General features: G+C 43.7%; 1 protein-coding gene across 12 annotated transcripts in view; it reads left to right on the top strand.

Moving 5' to 3' along the window:
- UBR4 (ubiquitin protein ligase E3 component n-recognin 4) overlaps window positions 1-18,659 on the top strand; it is an 81,111-nt gene that overhangs the window by 13,916 nt on the left and 48,536 nt on the right. For all 12 annotated transcript variants that reach the window (XR_013958171.1, XR_013958172.1, XM_080631167.1 and 9 more), the window contains exons 18-46: window positions 229-398; window positions 1,005-1,287; window positions 2,144-2,276; window positions 2,675-2,754; window positions 3,379-3,507; window positions 4,195-4,377; window positions 4,604-4,726; window positions 4,817-5,046; window positions 5,678-5,802; window positions 6,376-6,473; window positions 6,595-6,752; window positions 7,430-7,639; window positions 8,611-8,712; window positions 9,560-9,660; window positions 9,856-10,054; window positions 10,241-10,429; window positions 10,726-10,789; window positions 11,162-11,353; window positions 11,978-12,048; window positions 12,177-12,324; window positions 12,854-13,081; window positions 13,304-13,474; window positions 13,570-13,752; window positions 14,348-14,506; window positions 15,088-15,240; window positions 15,523-15,750; window positions 16,545-16,702; window positions 17,646-17,817; window positions 17,983-18,184. Coding sequence is in view for 10 of the 12 variants with exons in the window: in XM_080631167.1 (XP_080487293.1) it covers window positions 229-398; window positions 1,005-1,287; window positions 2,144-2,276; window positions 2,675-2,754; window positions 3,379-3,507; window positions 4,195-4,377; window positions 4,604-4,726; window positions 4,817-5,046; window positions 5,678-5,802; window positions 6,376-6,473; window positions 6,595-6,752; window positions 7,430-7,639; window positions 8,611-8,712; window positions 9,560-9,660; window positions 9,856-10,054; window positions 10,241-10,429; window positions 10,726-10,789; window positions 11,162-11,353; window positions 11,978-12,048; window positions 12,177-12,324; window positions 12,854-13,081; window positions 13,304-13,474; window positions 13,570-13,752; window positions 14,348-14,506; window positions 15,088-15,240; window positions 15,523-15,750; window positions 16,545-16,702; window positions 17,646-17,817; window positions 17,983-18,184 (4,642 nt within the window). In the remaining 2 variants the exon portion in view is untranslated. The remainder of the gene's footprint in view (window positions 1-228; window positions 399-1,004; window positions 1,288-2,143; window positions 2,277-2,674; window positions 2,755-3,378; window positions 3,508-4,194; window positions 4,378-4,603; window positions 4,727-4,816; window positions 5,047-5,677; window positions 5,803-6,375; window positions 6,474-6,594; window positions 6,753-7,429; window positions 7,640-8,610; window positions 8,713-9,559; window positions 9,661-9,855; window positions 10,055-10,240; window positions 10,430-10,725; window positions 10,790-11,161; window positions 11,354-11,977; window positions 12,049-12,176; window positions 12,325-12,853; window positions 13,082-13,303; window positions 13,475-13,569; window positions 13,753-14,347; window positions 14,507-15,087; window positions 15,241-15,522; window positions 15,751-16,544; window positions 16,703-17,645; window positions 17,818-17,982; window positions 18,185-18,659) is intronic.

Below are 18,659 nucleotides of genomic sequence, written 5' to 3'. Positions count from 1 at the left end.
TAATGCTATTTTTTTATGCATTGGTGTTAAAGTTGCAAGTTTATTGTGGTTTAAGTGGCACAGTGACAGCAGTAAGTGTCCCTTGGTAGCTGTGCCATGTGTTGGAGATATGAGAGGGATTGCTATGTGAACCCTTAGGAGCTCCAAGAGCCCTGCTGTTTGTTCACATCATGCTTTTAAAGCATCAGGCAGGACTTGCCTCTTCTCAACAAGTCTATTTTGTTCCAGAATACACTTCTCCAGCAGCTGGGAGTTGCCCCTTTTTCGGAGGGCCCGTGGCCTCTCTACATCCACCCTCAGAGTTTGTCGGTGCTCTCGCGACTTCTCCTCATTTGGCAGCATAAAGCCACTGCCCAGGGAGATCCTGATGTTCCAGAATGCCTTAAAGTCTGGGAAAGGTGAGATAATTTTATATTGAGCTGAAAGTCATCTCTTAAATCTCTTATTTTCTATCAAGGGAAAATTCTCTGCCACCAGCATAACCAGCGTGTGTGTGTTCTCTGAATGGGGATGGTATGTGATGCTGGGAGGAGCAGAGGGTCAGTCTGTGTGTTGCTGGAATCCTTCACTGAGAGCGTAGGAAATGAAACCTAGGATCAGGAGTTAAGTGGGTGGAGCCTGAGCCCTGGTTTTAAAAAGGGAATGTCTCATTCCAGCAGGTTTCTGATAAGTTCTGTTATGATGGTGCCAGGGTTTTTACTTTCTGCCATAGTGTGTATGTCTCTGCTAGGGTTTAGCTGACTTAAAGTGGGCAGCCTTTCCTGTGGGAATGGGTTTGCATCTCTCTTTCTTCTTTTGAATGGTTGTTCATGTTTTCCATCAAATGTAGGTTCTGATGTTTGCGCAGTCTCATTCCAGTGCTTCATGTAGTGATAATCAGTGAAATTGCTGGTGTTAGAATAAGCAGAAAAGGGAAATGATGAAAATGTTTCTCTAACCCAGAGTTAAGAAGGATCTAAGCCAAGAGAAAATTGAACTTCATAAACTTCCTCTCTTGTTGTCAGGTTTGTGGGCACACTGAAGCAGAATGCCTTGCAGGGGACTCTTCCCAGTGACACAGAAGATCTGAATGTTGAACATCTCCAGTTGCTGCTGCTTATTTTTCACAATTTCTCTGAGAGGGGCCGCAGGTCCATCGTGATGCTCTGTATCCAGACAATTGTGGAGCTGACAGCGAACATGGATACCCAGCAATCTTCTGTCCCGCTTCTTGTGGCACGTCTCCTCTTGGTGTTTGACTACCTGCTCCATCAATATTCTAAAGCCCCTGTGTACCTCTTTGAACAGGTAGGATTTGATGTCATGTCCTGGCTATTTAATTTGTCACCCAGCAGAAATGTGTAACAGGCAATTACCTGGTGTGTTCTGGTCTCTTCATGGCCTTTAGGGAGTAAATTGGGTTTAATTTTGTTACCAGCGTTTGGAATTGTAATGTGTGATTAAACTACCATTGTTGATTCCTAGCAGCAGGTTCTGTTTGAGTGTGAATTCGTGGTGTAACTCCTGTCCTAATGAATCCTAGTAAGGGCAGGATCAATGTCCCGTCTTATCTGTCAAAATCTTGAGTATTGGGGTATTGTGGAAAACCTTGTACACCATGTCCTTGCTTTAACTTTTCACTGTTGAGGTTTTGGGCACTCTTGTTGTTAATGGGATGCTGGTGTTTTGTGCATGGCTTTTCCACTTGGTAGAAGCTTGATCATTGATTTTAGTTGTTCACTCCAGAGTAAAAACCATCAGAGAGGAGAAGAGGTGGTGGCTTTTAACTTAAACAGGGGAAGTTCAGGTTAGATATAAGGAAGAAGCTCTTCCCTGAGAGGGTGATGTGGCACTGGAACAGGTTGCCAAAGAAGTGGTAAATAATGCTCCATCCCTGTCAGTGCTCAAGGCCAGGTTGGATGGGGCTTGGAACAACCTGCTCTAGTGGAAGGTGTCCCTGCCCATGGCAGGGGATTGGAACTGGATGATCTTAAGATCATTTCCAGCCCAAACCATTCTATGAGATGGGGTCTAGAGCTTCGCTTGGAAGCTGGGAATGATTGTGTCTTACCAACAGGGATGTGGTGTTGGTGATTGTATTTCCCCCCCATCCCTAATGACAAAGATGCCATGGGTGGTTTTTTGTCTGTGTTTTTGAATTTAGGTACAATACAATTTGCTGACTCCACCCATTGGGTGGGTGAGTGGATCCCAGGACAGCAGCAGGCGAACGTCAGTCCCACTCTATCATGGGTTTAAAGAAGTGGAAGAAAACTGGACCAAACACTGTTCATCAGGTAAGAAAGAAAACGTAAGGAATTTTTTATACTCAGATTTGCCTTTACAAATGAAGGAGTGCCCTGGTGTAGCTTTTCCTACTTCTAATGGGCATAGCTATGTAACGCATTTAAAAATGCAAGAAAAGTTGTATTGAATAAAATTATTGTCATCTAGGACTATGCTACAAGTAACTGAAAATAAATACGGATTTATTGTACCAGGATTGTAGGAGTAGGAAGACCTTGGTTGCATATACCATAGGTTGCAGCACATATAGTGTGCTATGAAGCCAGCTTAGTAGAATCTGGTAGTAGCCTTAATGTGAAAGATGGTGGAGATGGAGGAGACAGTATAACACAATACTGCCTGATTAAAACCATCACTTTGAACATCATTTTCTGTCCTTGTGTTCCAGATGCAGCTCCACAGCCCAGGTTCTACTGCATCCTATCTCTAGAAGCTTCTGAAGATGACCTAAACCGTTTGGATAGCATGGTACAGGAATCTCTGTTTTAAAGACCTTTCTGTGAACCTTTATGGGCCATGAAGATTTGGTGCGTGTCAGAAGAGAAAGGAAAGAAGGAAGGAGCTGATGAATCAGAGACACTAGAAGTTTTCCACTAAGTGGAGAAAGGAGTAGTGGCTGGATAAGATAATATGGGTGTTCTTTGTGCACCTAATTTCAGGGAAATCAGTATGCAAAATCTATGAAGATGTGTTGGACTACTTGTAGTAGTGCTTGTGATTCAAATGTGTATGCTGTGACAGAGCCCTGTCACATCCATGCTGATTTTTCGGTGCTGCTGAGGCATCTGCAACAAAGACACATGGCATTAGAATTATTTTCCCACAATTTAGCTCCATGTTCTTCCTGGGTTTTGTTTCCTCAGTAAATTTGTTGCCATCAAGGTTATGGGCTTGCTTCATGCATGCTCCCCTATAACCAGTTCATTGGTATTCTGACTGGGGAGAGAGGTTCCTAGCAGAACTAGCTTCCTGAAGTTTTTTTTTGCATGGTTTTGGTTTGTGGGTATTTTGATCACTTGAGAACTTGGCTGTGTATAAACACAGAGCTGTGCAATTTGCAAAGCAAAGATGCTGACACATCATCTCTTGCAGGTTTGTGAGGTCCTTTTCTCTCGGACTACGAAGTATGATGAGCTTTACACAGCCCTGACTTCCTTACTTGCTGCTGGGTCACAGTTTGATACGCTCAGGAGGAAAGAGAATAAAAATGTCACTGCACTGGTGAGACTATTGCTGTAACGTTGTTTGTTTTCAAACTATCAAGCAAAATGTTCAGCCAAAGTGTTTTGGACAGTGGTTGGAGTAATGAGGAACTTAAAAATCCCATAGCTAAAAGTGGTATAAAGGTAGTATGTATGGTGGTGGTACATCTTACGAAGTATTAACTCAGAGCGTGTTTTAGACTTGCTCTATGTCCTGGTAATGCCAGGAGGTCTGGCTGGAATATGATGAAGCAGATAAAAAATTATATGATCCTTCATTTTTCTTTTCTCTGTTGCATAATTTCGTAGAACCATAGAATGGTTTGTGTTGGAAAGCTCATCCAGTTCCAACCCCCTGCCGTGACAGGGATGCCTCACATTAGACCATGTTGCCCAAAGCTGACCAACCTGGCCTTGAACACTGCCAGGGATGGAGCATTTACCACTTCTTTGGGCAACCTGTGCCAGGGCCTCACCACCCTAACAGGGAAGAACTTCTGCCTTATATCTAACCTGGACTTCCCCTGTTTAAGTTTAAACCCGTTACCCTTTATCCTATATGACACTAACTCAACTCTGGTATGTGTTCATCTCATGTGGCACATCTGCAGGAGTCTGGAGTCTTTAAGGAGATCATTTCAGTAGCTGTCATGGTTGAAACTGCAGTCTTTCATCCCTAATTTGTCTAACTGTTACTTCTGTTTAGGAAGCCTGTGCACTTCAGTACTACTTCTTGATACTGTGGAGGATATTAGGGATTTTGCCTCCATCCAAAACCTACATGAATCAATTAGCCACGAACACACCAGAGATGAGTGAATGTGATATTTTACACACACTGCGCTGGTCTTCCCGACTGCGAATCACATCTTACGTCACGTGGATCAAGGTACAGCTCATCTTTATAGGGGTGTTTTAGGATGTTGTTGATAGTAGGAATGTCAGTGTCGTGTTTTTTCCATGCTGACTGTGTGTGGGATTCGTTACATGGGTGTGATGGTGAGAAATGGGAACTTGTGGCCATGGTCTCTAAGGCTTTCTAGCCTGGTTGTTGTCGGAGTGGTTAATTATAGAGTACTTCTGAAGTGTGATGGGTCTATTTTTGGCATCTATAGGATCACCTTACCAAGCAGGGCATGAAAGCTGACCATGCTGCTTCTCTGATTGAATTGGCCTCCAGCAAGTGCAGCTCAGTGAAATATGATGTGGAGATAGCAGAGGAATACTTTGCTCGACAGGTAAAGGTGGTGTGAATGGAATTGTGTGTACGGAGCCTCTGGTTTTGTGGGATGAGTTGCACTTACTGTTCCATCCCTTTGTATTTAAAGATCTCTTCTTTCTGTGGTGTTGACTGCACAACTATTCTCCAGCTGCACGAAGTTCCCAGTTTACAGTCCATTTACACCCTTGATGCTGCAATTTCCAAGATTCAGGTTTCTCTAGATGAGCACTTTTCCAAGCTAGCTGCAGAGACTGATCCACACAAGTCTTCAGAGATAACCAAGAACCTCCTCCCGGCTACGCTACAGCTTATTGACACTTATGCTACGTTTACCAGGTACACTCTTAGGATCAGTAATAGGGATCTTGTGTGCATGGGGCTTTCTTTGCATTTGGTTTGTTGTTTTCTTAGAGTTAGATGCCTTTTTATTTTATAGTCCAGTATAATTACTTCTAACTTAGGTCCTCTAGAGTGGTCATTGTTTTAAAAGAAGAATTAAAAGTAGCTTCTCAAGCCATGTGTATGACGTTGTTTCTAAGCATCCTTCTTGTCTGCTCTTTTAAGGCTTTCTTGCAAGCTTGCAAACCCAACTTTTCCTCCAAAGGTGAAACCTCCTCTTACCACTCTCTAGGATAGTGCCACTAAAGGTTATTTCAATATTGAGACTGTCAGACCATCAAGAAAGAGAGTGGGGTTAATTCTTACATTAAAAGTCTGAAGTCTTCCAAACTCTCATTAGAACCTATGTAGAAGAAAGCAAAAGTAATTGATTTTTCTTTTGAGTGGGTACTTTTCCTGGTAAGTAACTTAAAGAAGATAAAAGCCCAAAACTCCCTTAATGGTGAACTAAGAACACAAAGGGTGGGGCAGAACTTCAGGAGTTTGCTTTATCTGTCACTATATTGAGACATTTAGTTCTAAAAGGCAGAGCTGATCCTGAAATGAATCCTTTCCATCTTGAATGCAGATCTTACTTGCTACAAAGCCTCTCTGAAGAGGGCTCCACTGAGAACAAGCCCTCTGAGGAGAAGCTACGAGGTTATGCTGCTGTCCTGGCCATTGGATCCAGCCGTTGCAAGTCCAATACTCTAGGTGAGAGTACTGAGTGGTTCGGATTTCCTCCTCTGTGTAGGTAAAGCTTTGTACAGTGCTGCAGACATTGAGCTTCAAAGCTGTACGCTGGGTAACAAGTTCTCAACCATGTTCAAAAGAGTGCATTATTCTGTCAGCGAAAACTAGGAAGCTTTCTCCTTTAGTATCCCAACAACTGAAAAAGTTGGGCATACCTTGGAAGAGTAACTATCCTGTGGGCTTATCTGGATTACTGAAATGCTTTTTAACCATGTTGGTGCTCTGGTGGGAAGGGGAATTATGAAATACTGATATGTTGAAGACTGCTGCAAATGAGTATTTTTGCCATGTTTTCTGTGATTTTAATGAAGCGGAAGAAGCTGGGAAGCTCTTGCAAGCTTAGGGTTAATTTTGATTTGTCATAAGCATAGAACAGTGGAATTACACCTCGGTTTAGCTCCAGATGTGTCTTGAATAATGATCTAGTTTTAAATAGTGTTGCAGAAGCATTCCAGTTTTCAACAGGACCCATGAAATGACTCAGTGATTACGATTCTGTATTAACTATACATTATAATTCTGTATTAACTGCAGGTCCAACACTTGTTCAGAACCTGCCATCAGCTGTGCAGACTTTATGTGAATCATGGAACAACATTCATACAAATGAGTTTCCAAACATTGGCTCGTGGGTGAGTCCAGCTTTGTGGATGGATCTGGTGTGATCCTAACTCCATAAATCCCTGGGAATGGTGGGCAGGGTGTACTGTTGGCAGTAGATGTTCTGATGTTTATGTGTGTCTCCATCCTTAGCGCAATGCCTTTGCAAATGACACAATCCCAGCAGAAAGCTACATCAGCGCAGTTCAGGCTGCCCACCTCGGTACTCTCTGCAGCCAAAGTCTACCTCTTGCAGCTTCCCTAAAGCACACCCTTCTCTCCCTGGTCAGGCTCACTGGGGATCTTATTGTGTAAGTGATGCTTTTTAGGTGACATTCTTGCTGTATCTATCTGTCTGCTCCTGGGAATGTCTGTCTTCATCAGCCCCTTCAGGTAGAATGCTTAATGAACTGGTGCTGTGTTTGGGACTAAGTCTTTAATGGAGTTAGTCTTAGTTTACTAGAAGTATCATTTATTTAAAATTAAATGAATGAAAGACAGCCCTTCTGTCTTGATTTGCTATCTCTAGGAGTCAAACTCCCTGAGAGAAACCTTTAATACTGTTTACGAAACAGGAACTTGAAGAAACTAGGGTATAAACTGAAACAATTTGGGTCTAACAAATTCCTTTGTGTTTGGCTATCGTTCACTTGTGTGATGTTTTCAAAGCACAAGGAATTATTTCCAAGGACTTACTCTTAAGATATTCTGAAACAGAAAAATAGTTGCTGACAGTGCAGATGATTCCAAAACCATAGTAAGTAGTAGAGTGAATGTCTAGGAAAACGTTGTACCTGTTCATATGCAGAAGAAATGTGTAGAGTTTTCCAAATTGGGACTGTGTGTTCACCCCACCTTTCTAAAAAGGGTTTTATCTCTGACTTCCCTCTAGACTTGTGCCTTACTTGTGTGACTTCTCATTTATGCAATAAGGACATTCTGTGATACATCATGCAGAGAATTAACTTGGTTGCTTTTTCTTTTCAAGCTGGTCAGATGATTTGAACCCACCACAGGTGATTCATTCCCTATTGCCCCTCCTTTTGGAGACCAGCACAGAGAGTGTGGCAGAAATAAGCAGCAACTCCCTAGAAAGGATCTTGGGCCCTGCAGAATCTGATGAATTCCTGGCACGAGTTTATGAGAAATTGATCACAGGATGCTATAACATCTTGGCCCATCACTCTGATCCAAACAGGTAATGGGCTGGGTGGCTTGTGGTTCTCTTCCAGCAAAGCTATATACAAAGAATTACTACAGTCTGTTTAAATATCAGTGTCTGTTCTTGAACAGCACAATACAAAGGTGAAAAATCAGCTTATTTTTATCTCTTGAAGACTTCTATATTTGCAGACTAAAAGTAGGAGATGTTTTATTTCATTACCAGTTTTCAGCACTGCCATTCAGGCGGTGGGGATTTGAATCATCTCTTGTAAATCTGGATGGAGCATGTTTCTATCTGGATAGTTTTGTATTTAAGCAAGTAGAAAATTATGGAAATACAAGCAGGAAATCAAAGCTGAAGATACTGACCTAACTTGCTTTATATTCCTTTGTCTCTGTTCTTGCTGTTTGTAAAGATGGCTAATCCCTGCTTTATCACAGCAAACTAGGCAGATTTTGGCTTCCCACCACTTACTCAGTGTGTGTATAGAAGGAATAAGCTTGGTGCACAGATGTTGATTCTGCCCATCTGAAACATAAAACCATTAGGCATGATGATGTTGCATCTTTTCAACACTGATCCTCTCTGGGTGGGAAGTATTCAGAGGGAGATGTACTGAGCCTTCTGGTAGAGGATGTAAATGTAATTGGATTTTACTTGTTGAGTGCTTTGTGGAGTGGGGGTGAATGCAGGAGAATAAGGGAGGAGTAACACTAGAAGTCACTTAAAGTGTAAAAAGAACAGCCATTTATAGGAATTTGTCATGTGAGGTGTCTGAAAGGTCTAGATCATTCTAGGTTTCTGACTGCAACTGTGCATCATGTGCCACCTTTTTCCTGAACACTGGGTGGATTTACTGTTTATGGATGGTTGGAAGGAGAGCTGCTTTCAGTGAGCAGAAAATGTATTAGACTTGTATTAGCAAAATGATCACTTCTTGACTCTCATAATTGTTGAAATTACTCTTCAGTATTCTGATTTAATTTGTACATTTTGGTTCTCAGTGGCCTGGATGAGTCCATCCTGGAGGAATGTCTGCAGCATCTGGAGAAGCAGCTGGAGAGCAGCCAGGCCCGAAAAGCCATGGAGGAATTCTTTTCAGAAAGGTGAAGTATTCCTGAAATTTATAGCCCAGGAACTTGATTATTCTTCCTTTTCCTCTCAGCTTGTCACTGTCAACACCTAAGGGATGTTAATACCATTGCACAGGAGCCATGTAGAGATAGGATACCCTGCACACAGTGCAGAAGAGTATGAAAAGACTTTCTGTGTGAGAGAGGACCTAGGTCTTTGTCACTCCAAATAAAATATTCAGTGATTCCTCACACTGAGTGATCACCAGTGGGGAAACTTTTCAAAGGCATTAGGAGGAGGGTTTGAGAGGTGCTGGTCTATAGGCAGTCACAGATCAAGATGCAAATTCCCAAGTTCTCTCAGTGCTTCCACAGGCAATAGGGTGATAATTTTAAGGGTGGAGGTGGGGTGTTGACCTGACTTCAAAATATGAAGACAGATCGTGGTGGAAACACATAGCACAACACAGTGTTCTGACAGATGGTGGACTGGAGGAAAGGTTTTCTCTGTTAGAAAGCCAACCATTGTCTGCTTGTTCTCTCTACATGTTCAACAGCTCAAAACAGAAGCAGTCTGGCTGTACTTTATTAACATGGAAGGGAAAAGCAGGCAAGAATATCCTGAATTTTGGTTTAGAAACCAGTACAGGCCCTTTTGTGACTTGACATGTGGAGAATACTGGTATGCAACTCAGGAGCTCATGAGATTTACAAGGTTTAGTCTGAGTTAAGGGTTCATTGTTTGTCTGAAAGCAGTTTCTGTGGCTTGACTGCTGAGCAGTTAATCCAAACCATTGCCAGTCTTAAACAAAAGGGCAAGTGTAAAAACAGGAATGGGTTGTATTTTACAAAGCTGACTAAATTTTTCCTCTCCATCCAGTGGAGAACTGGTCCAGATCATGATGGCCACAGCCAATGAAAACCTCTCAGCCAAGTTTTGTAACAGGGTGCTGAAGTTCTTCACCAAACTCTTCCAGCTCAGTAAGTGATTGTTGAATCTCTTCTGTCCTGCCTTTGTCCACTTTATACTGTTCTTGTATTAGACTGTCATGTGAAGATGCTTGAAAGAAAAACTGTAGGAGGAAGTGGAGTGACAGCCTCACGCTTTAAATGGAAAGCCATCTTCAAACACATTCATTGTGGCATCTGTCACTCACCAGTCATTTTCTCCCCCAGCTGAGAAGAGTCCCAACCCCAGCCTGTTGCGACTTTGTGGCTCTTTGGCTCAGCTGGCTTGTGTGGAGCCTGTGCGTCTCCAGGCCTGGTTAACCAGGATGACCATGTCCCCACCCAAAGATTCAGACCAGCTGGATGTTGTGCAAGAGAACAGGCAGCTGCTGCAACTCCTGACCACTTACATTGTTAGGGAAAACAGGTAGAGTACAACCTTTGTCGTTTCTTTGGTGGGCTCATCATTTCTTTTGTTCTTTAGATGTGCAATGACTTGTGCTTTGCTGATGGCTTCTTGTCCTCAGCTTTCAAATGAAGTGATGGGGAAGACATTGGAGGTGTGGGGCTTATTTCAGTGGATGACCGACCTGTCTTTGTTCTTCTTGATCAGCCAAGTTGGAGAAGGTGTGTGCACTGTTCTGCTGAGTACTCTAATACCAATGGCAACAGAAATGTTGGCCAATGGTGATGGCACAGGCTTCCCTGAACTGATGGTCGTGATGGCAACTTTGGCTAGTGCAGGACAAGGTGCAGGACACCTCCAGCTTCACGGTGCTGCTGTTGACTGGCTGGGCAGATGGTAAGAGCCAACTGTGAGCTGCTGGTTGTTCATTTGCAACACTGAATTTGGGGACAGAAGTTAATGCTTAGATACACGCTTATTTTTAGTTTATTTTTGTCTGAGAGAGGCTGATCTCTGTGTGTGTGTGTGTCCCAAGAACAGCCATATGTTCTGTCTTTTCCACTCTTGAATGGTTTAATTATTGTATACGTTTCCTATTGTTAATTTAAAGCAAACTCAATGCTTGAAGCTGCTGGTCAGAGTTTGTACTTCCAAAAGGCTGTAATGATCTTATCCACTGTTTCATGTTACAGCAAGAAATACCTGTCTCAGAAGAACGTGGTAGAAAAGATGAATGCAAACGTCATGCAAGGGAAGGTAAGACTATTGCTTGACTTGCAGGAATTAATCTCAGGCAGGAGCTGTATCAGCTGTCCTGGTTTGGCTTCATAGAATCATGGAGTGGTTTAGGTTAGAAAGGACCTTAAGATCAGTTCCAAGCCCCTGCCATGGGCAGGGATGCCTCACACTAGAGCAGGTTGCTCCAAGCCTTATCCAGCCTGGCCAGGGATGGAGCATTTATCAATTCCCTGTGCCAGCACCTCAGCACCCTCACAAGGAAGAACTTCTTTATATCTAACCTGAGCTTCCCCTGGAGTGGGAAGTTTTAAAGCAGTTTGGGCAGGGGGGACGGTTATATGCTCTTATGGGATCTAAGTATTGCCTCTCATTTTCATCTCGACTTCACAGCATGTGACTATCCTGGAGTGTACATGCCATATTGTCTCTTACCTGGCTGATGTCACTAATGCACTGAGCCAGAGTAGTGGCCAAGGACCAAGCCATCTTTCTGTGGATGGAGAGGAGCGGGCGATTGAGGTAGATTCTGACTGGGTGGAAGAGTTGGCGGTGGAGGAGGAGGACTCTCAAGCTGAAGATTCGGTAGGTAATAGGCACAGTCAGTGCTGCAAATGACTTGAAGATTTATTTTGCAGCTTCCAAATCAGTATTCCTCAGGTTATAAAGCAGGATTTTGTTGTTGTTTATTCCTAATGTCAGACTGAGTGAAGAACCCCAGCTGTCAGATCTGGAAGAGAATACCTGTCACTTGTTCATAGATCTGCTGGCTTTGTAATGTCAACAAAAGTTAAATTACTGTGATTTTTAGACAACAAAAAGGAAGAAATGGAGTAAGATGGGTTTGTTCCTGTCGGTTTCTTTGTCAATTACTAGCTTTTATATCAATAAGCAGCTTAGATCAGGCTTTTAAGTGCATTTGGGTGGGAAACCCAAGCTGTTATTAATGCATTCTTTAAAATTTGTTATCCAGAATACATTATTTTTGCTGCTGTTTTCTTTTTCTGATTCACTCTTTCACGTGCTACAAAATGTCACCATCTCCTCTCTCTGTGTGGTTTGATACCAGCTGCCTTCTTTTAGCTAGGTGGTGCTAAACTTCCTATTCTCAAAATGCACATTTAGTATCTGAGGATCATGGTCTGTACTATGTACCTTTATTGTAGCTGCAGGTATAACACCTTCCTGAAACAGCTTTCTTCTTGACAGGATGAAGATTCTCTTTGTAATAAACTCTGTACCTTCACCATCACACAGAAAGAATTCATGAATCAACACTGGTAAGCAGCTCAAACTTGTGTTCACAATTCCAGCCTGCTGTTTGTGGCCATTGAGAAGGAAACAAATGTTGTCTGGGGGCCTTCCTCAGGCATTGGATCTTACAACCCGTCTGGCTTATTTTGTGCAGGTACCACTGTCACACTTGCAAGATGGTCGATGGGGTTGGTGTTTGCACAGTTTGTGCTAAAGTTTGCCACAAGGATCATGAGATTTCTTATGCCAAATATGGATCATTCTTCTGTGACTGTGGAGCCAAGGAAGATGGCAGTTGCTTGGTAAAGTGTCTTCATGCCGACATAGAAGCTGTTTTCAATGCAGGTTTAGTCTTTTGCAGAGGTTTCTGTTCTGCAGTAAGTTATGTCATGATACAAGCATGTAAGAGTGCTAAGGCTTGACAACCTTGGCTTTATAATGAACCATATTAAGTTACAGCTTGCCTGGTGATTTATTTTGCACTAAATAAATGCATTGCCAAATCCCTGTCCTGGAGGCTGCTGGGATTCCACTTACCTTTACAAGACCTGCAAGCTACCTTAAGCTATGCAGCAGTCAGATGCCACCTTTTCCCTTGTTTTCATGAGCAGCAAAGTAATTTTGTCTTATATATGGAAGTTTACCTAATATTTGAGTGGAGGGTGGCATGCAGGATGCTGTAGAGTTACTTCTTTAACATTGCAGCAAAGAGAATTGCACTCTGTTTCTTTAAAATTACATTCATTTTGCTGCTATTACAACCTGTATTCATTTAGTCACTGGCAAAATTGGGTCTGGTTTGGGCTTTAAGCATTACTCTGTCATTCCCAGGCTTTGGTGAAGAGAACTCCCAGCAGTGGTATGAGCTCTACCATGAAAGAATCTGCCTTCCAGAGTGAGCCCAGGGTGCCCGAGAGTGTCATTCGACATGCCAGCACCTCTCCTGCAGAGAAAGCCAAGGTCACCATCAGTGAGGGGAAGGGCCCTGATGAAGAAAAACCCAAGAAGAGCAGCCTGTGTAGAAATGTTGAGGGCTGTCGAGAGGAATTGCAGTCCCAGGTATAATTACCAGCTAGCTGTTAAGAGGAGATGGTTTATGATGAGGATCTTGGGCAGACTGTGTTGGTTATCAGCCAAGTTGCTCGATTTTTCTGCTCTTCTTTATGATAAGTGGGATCATAAAAGTTGCGTCAGGCTGTAAGAAGTGGTTGATGTGTAGTTCTTGTGAATACTCCAAGCAGGAGCATCTTGTGCCTTATTTATGTTCTCCATTTCTTGTAGGCCAACTTCTCCTTTGCACCTTTGGTGCTGGAGATGCTGAATTTCCTGATGGATGCCATTCAGATAAACTTCCAGCAAGCTTCAGCCATGGGGAGCAGTAGTCGTGCACAGCAGGCTCTCAATGAGCTACATACTTTGGACAAGTCAGTAGAAATGACGGATCAGTTGATGGTATGATACTAAAGGAGGATCATGGATAGGTGAGATCACTTCTAAACAGAAAGAATTCAGTCATAGGTTGTTGTATGCTTTTACCCATGACCCAGGTCCCAACTCTGGGCTCTCAAGAAGGCGCTTTTGAGAACGTCCGCATGAACTACAGTGGGGACCAGGGCCAGACGATCCGGCAACTCATCAGTGCCCATGTGCTGAGGAGGGTGGCCATGTGTGTGCTCTCATCCCCACATGGACGTCGGCAGCATCTGGCTGTGAGCCACGAGAAGGGCAAGGTGAGTTCTCTAACACTGTAGAGAATGTTGGATTTTAAAGGAAAAGGAAGCAGTCTCAGAGCACTGAACAGCAAACAGAATATGCGTGTTCTGAGATCTGGATCTTCTGTAAAGTATTGCATAGCTTATTCCTCTCATTCCTCAGAGAAGAGAGTTCTTGGAGAGGAAACCTGATCTGGATACCTGACAGGAGGTTGTAGTGATGCAGGGTTGGTCTCTTCTCCCAAGGAACAAGGAACGGGACAAGAGGAAACAGCTTCAAGCTGCACCAGGGCAGGTTTAGATGGAGCTGAGGAACAATTCCTTCCCCAAAGGGTGCTCAGGCATTGGAACAGGCTGCCCAGGGCAGGGCTGCTGTCACCATCCCTGCAAGTGTTCACATACTGTGTAGACAAGGCCCTCAGTGCCATGGGTTAGTGGTGGCCTTGGCAGTGCTGGGGTAAAGGTTGGACTGGATGAGCTTAGAGGTCTTTTCCACTCTGGTTGATTCTATAAAACAGTGAGAACTGTGCGGATACAGTCACAGAGCTGAAGTTGAAATGCCTTTTCACCTGGAATTGTAAAGTTGGGTAACTAAGTTCATGCTATTCTGCAGATCACAGTCCTTCAGCTCTCAGCATTGCTGAAACAAGCTGACTCCAGCAAAAGGAAACTGACTCTCACTCGTTTGGCATCTGCTCCCGTTCCGTTCACTGTGCTGAGCCTAACTGGAAACCCCTGCAAGGAGGACTACCTAGCTGTATGTGGACTGAAAGTGAGTGCCTGACAAACTCTTTTCTAGGCAGTTGGGAACACCAGCTCAAAACTAGATGTGTGTGTTTCCTCTGAGGAGCTAGTGCAGAGCTGGCTCAAAAGGTCATGAATCATTTTCCTGCTAGATAGACAGAGTAAAAGAAACAGGACCTATATGAATAAGAGAATAAAGGAAGCAGTGCCTCAAAATAGGACTGTTTATTGTAATATAGGCCAGGTTTACTTAGGACAGGAGTCAAGGTTTCATCATGTGAAATTTAGTGTGTAACAACTAGTGTTTTGTAGCAAGGACTTCTCTTTTTTGTATTCTACCAACTTTCAGTTCAGCTTTCACAGTGCAGAATCCACAAATCCGTTACTTAGCTAAGAAACAGCTGGACTCTGTGTGTTTGAGTCTGGGTTCTGGTTTTTATTTTCTTTACAAACTTTCTTGTCATTCATTTCAAATGCAGGAATTTTAGTCCTAACTCCATGAATCATCATTGGCACCAAGAACAGTGCTGGCTTTAAAGTCCCATTCTTGGCTTCAGGTGTTCATAACATTTTGTTCTAGTATGTAACCAAATCTTTTCATTACTCCAGGACTGCCACGTGTTAACATTCAGCAGCTCTGGGTCAGTCTCTGATCACTTGGTACTTCACCCTCAACTAGCCACTGGCAATTTCATCATTAAAGCTGTGTGGCTGCCAGGATCTCAAACAGAGCTTGCTATTGTGACTGCAGACTTTGTGAAGGTATGTTTGGTTATAAGCTGTTGATGAGAGGTCTCTCAGGCATTAGAGTCTGGATCTTTGTGGAGTTGCATGTGGAAGAATGGGGTAATATTCTTTGTTAGAAATAAATTGGAATTACAGATTTGTGGTGGTTGGCCACTGTTGTCATCAGAAAAAGCAAACCCAAGAACCCAAAGAGCAAAAAAACCCCTGTAACATCTAGTAGGTGTTCCCTTGTCTCAACTCTTGTCTATTTGCACTGTTTTGTATCATCAGAGTGAATTTCTTTTGTTCTTTCCACAGATTTATGATCTCTCTGTAGATGCCTTGAGTCCAACTTTCTATTTCCTTTTACCAAGTTCCAAAATCAGGGATGTCACTTTCCTTTTCAACGAGGAAGGAAAGAACATCATTGTGATCATGTCCTCTGCTGGGTACATCTATACCCAGCTCATGGAAGAGGCAAGCAGTGCCCAGCACGGACCATTCTATGTCACCAATGTGCTTGAAGTCAATCATGAGGACCTCAAGGTACTTGTGACTTCCCTGTCTTGCAGCCTGGGCTGCAGTGGTTTTCTCTCTTTCATTTGGGTTTTAATTTGAAGGCAGAAGTTTTTTTTTCCTTATTTTTTTCCTTCTTCCTTTTAAGCCCCCTGATCTAGATCAATGAGCTCACCATTCCTCTAAAGAGAGAAATATCCTTGCAGGGAAAGTGGATAGGGGTGGAAATGAAACCCCCTGATCCTTTCATCTAGGAAATGAAGCATGTTTTCCATGGCTGGCTCTGAAGTCATGCCCAGCAGGATTTCTCAGCAGGGAGATGGCTTCAGAGCAGTGCTGTTCTCGGAGCAAGGCACTCCAAAGGTGCAGTAACCACAGTGGATGAAGTTACTGACCATTGCTGGGGCTGCAGAGATGGAGTGAGCCTTTGTTTCTGATGAATAGCAACTCTGTCCATGTTTCACTCAGTGTTTTTACCTTAGGCTGCTTCAAACCAGGGGGATGGATGAGAAGCCCTCAGGAAAGCTCTTTTATGAGCTGGGAATATGGGGAGTGCTCCATGTGAGATTGTCAGACATGTGATGCACATTGATGTGCTAGCTGAGGGTGCTGCCTTCAAGCCTATGGGTATGAAAGCCTTTGAAGTAACTGATGGATAAGTTCACCAGGAAGTTGCTATCAGAAAAGCAGTATTTAGGGCTTCCTTCTCTCACTGATGGGGAAAGGGGTGGGGGAGAGGCTTTTTGGAATGAGAATTGCAAAGCCTGACAGCGTGCTTTGGAGGATGTGTGTTTACCTGGTGGCGTTTCTCTCTGATTCCACAGGACAGCAATGGCCAGGTAGCAGGAGGTGGTGTCTCAGTGTATTATTCCCATGTGCTGCAGATGTTGTTCTTCAGTTACTGTCAAGGCAAATCCTTTGCTGCCACCATCAGCAGGGCCAACCTGGAAGTGCAGAGGCTATTCCCAATCAACATAAAGAGGTGAGGCTCATGTGGGAGACTCCTCTGAAGTTTGATTTGTTTATTTATTATTAATAAACATGAACTATTATTAATGCCCCAGCTCTTGCGTTGCCAAAGCTCCGCTGAAGATCCCCTTTTTGCCTGATGATTTCTTGTTACTTTTCAGGGTGCTTCTGCCCTAATTGCAGAATGATTTGAAACCAAAGCTGGCTCTTCTGACAGTGGGGCACATACGCATTTTTCTTTCCCACTGGGATTTCACAGCAGAAAGGTGGCTTCAGAGCAGTCTTGCTGCACAGTGCAGAGCTGCTGCTTGTGCAGCAGCTGGAACTGATGGGATTACCCACCCTTGTGGAGGCTGCAGAGCAGGAAGCCTTTGTTTCCTTTCGGCACCAGTACTGCAGTGGACCTTGTGCATTGTGCATATTAAGGCTTATTTTGAGACTCCCTTGAGGGAATCCAATCTCTTGTGCTATGAATATGGCAAGAAAAAAAGCTGTCTGTCATCTGTTCTGACAAGCAGAGCTGGGCATGTAGGCCGCAGACTCCTCACTACCCCTGACATAAAGCCACTGGTGTGAGCAGGCTCTGTGGAAGGGTCAGAGTTCCCTCTTGGGGGTGTTGAAACATGGAACTGTGCATATGTGCAGATAAAAAGATAGGTGAAAGCTGTTTTAAAATGACTTCCTTGGTTTGGGGTATAAGATGTTATTAAGTGTCTTGCCTTGAGTTTCCAGGGTAGGGATCAGAGCTGTGAATTGGGATGCTTGTGCCTTCTGTCCACTCAAATGATGGTCTCACCTGTAAACAAGGCACTGATGCTCCTGGCTGTTCACTAGTGCAGTGCTTTGAATTCCTCCTGAGGACGAAGCTTTAGCCAACTGAAATGCTGATGAATTTTGTGTAGCTTTGCTTGTGCTCCTTCTCAAATGAATGTCACTCTACCCTTCATCTCTTGCAGTTCAAATGGTGGGAGTAAGACTTCACCAGCACTGTGTCAGTGGTCTGAGGTGATGAACCATCCTGGATTGGTGTGCTGTGTTCAGCAAACCACCGGTGTCCCACTGGTGGTGATGGTGAAGCCAGACACCTTTCTTATCCAGGAGATTAAAACCTTGCCAGCCAAAGCAAAGGTTAGTCTTGGTTCCCTGTATTTTTGGCTGTTAAAATGTGGTTTCTTGATGTTCCACCAACAAGACCTCTAGTCTTTGTAGCTTTTAGCTTTTCTAATGCAAAGAGTTTGTTTCTTCAAGCAGTTGCCAGGTCCTTTCCTTGACTCGCATTGCTTGGCTTTGCAGATCCAGGACATGGTGGCTATCCGTCACACAGCCTGCAATGAGCAGCAGAGGACCACTATGATCCTCCTGTGTGAAGATGGCAGCTTGAGGATCTACATGGCCAACGTAGAGAATACCTCCTACTGGCTCCAGCCCTCTCTCCAGCCTAGCAGCGTCATCAGCATCATGAAGCCAGTTCGCAAGCGCAAGGCAGCTGCTATTAGTAAGGGACTTCTTATAGCTTATCTCGTGCAAAGTAGTGGTGGCAAATGTGGATGTGAAGATTGATCAGCATCGTAGAGATACTTAAAATGTTCGCTTCTGCCGATTACTGGTTAAGCTCAGGCTTAAGTACTAGCTAAGTGTGGGTAAAATGTTTCCATAGATGTATAATGGCTCCATAGATGTATATGGCTAAGAAAGACAGGCTGAGAAAGTTGGAGCTGTTCAGCCTGGAGAAGAGAAGCTGTGTGGAGACCTCAGAGCAGCTTCTATTGTCTGAAGGGGGCTACAAGGATGCTGGGGAGGGACTCCTCATCAAGGACTGTAGCGATAGGACAAGGGGTGATGGGTTCAAACTGAAACAGGGGAAGTTCAGGTTAGATGTAGGGAAGAAGTTCTTTACTGTGAGGGTGGTGAGGCCCTTTTACAGGTTGCCCAGAGAAGTGGTAAATCCCTGGCAGTGTTCATGGTCAGGT

Source organism: Psittacula echo (assembly GCF_963264785.1).
Source record: "Psittacula echo genome assembly, chromosome: 17".
NCBI lineage: Eukaryota > Metazoa > Chordata > Aves > Psittaciformes > Psittacidae > Psittacula > Psittacula echo.
The sequence above is the reverse complement of the archived record's forward strand: the minus strand, read 5'-3'. Positions and strand labels throughout refer to the sequence as shown.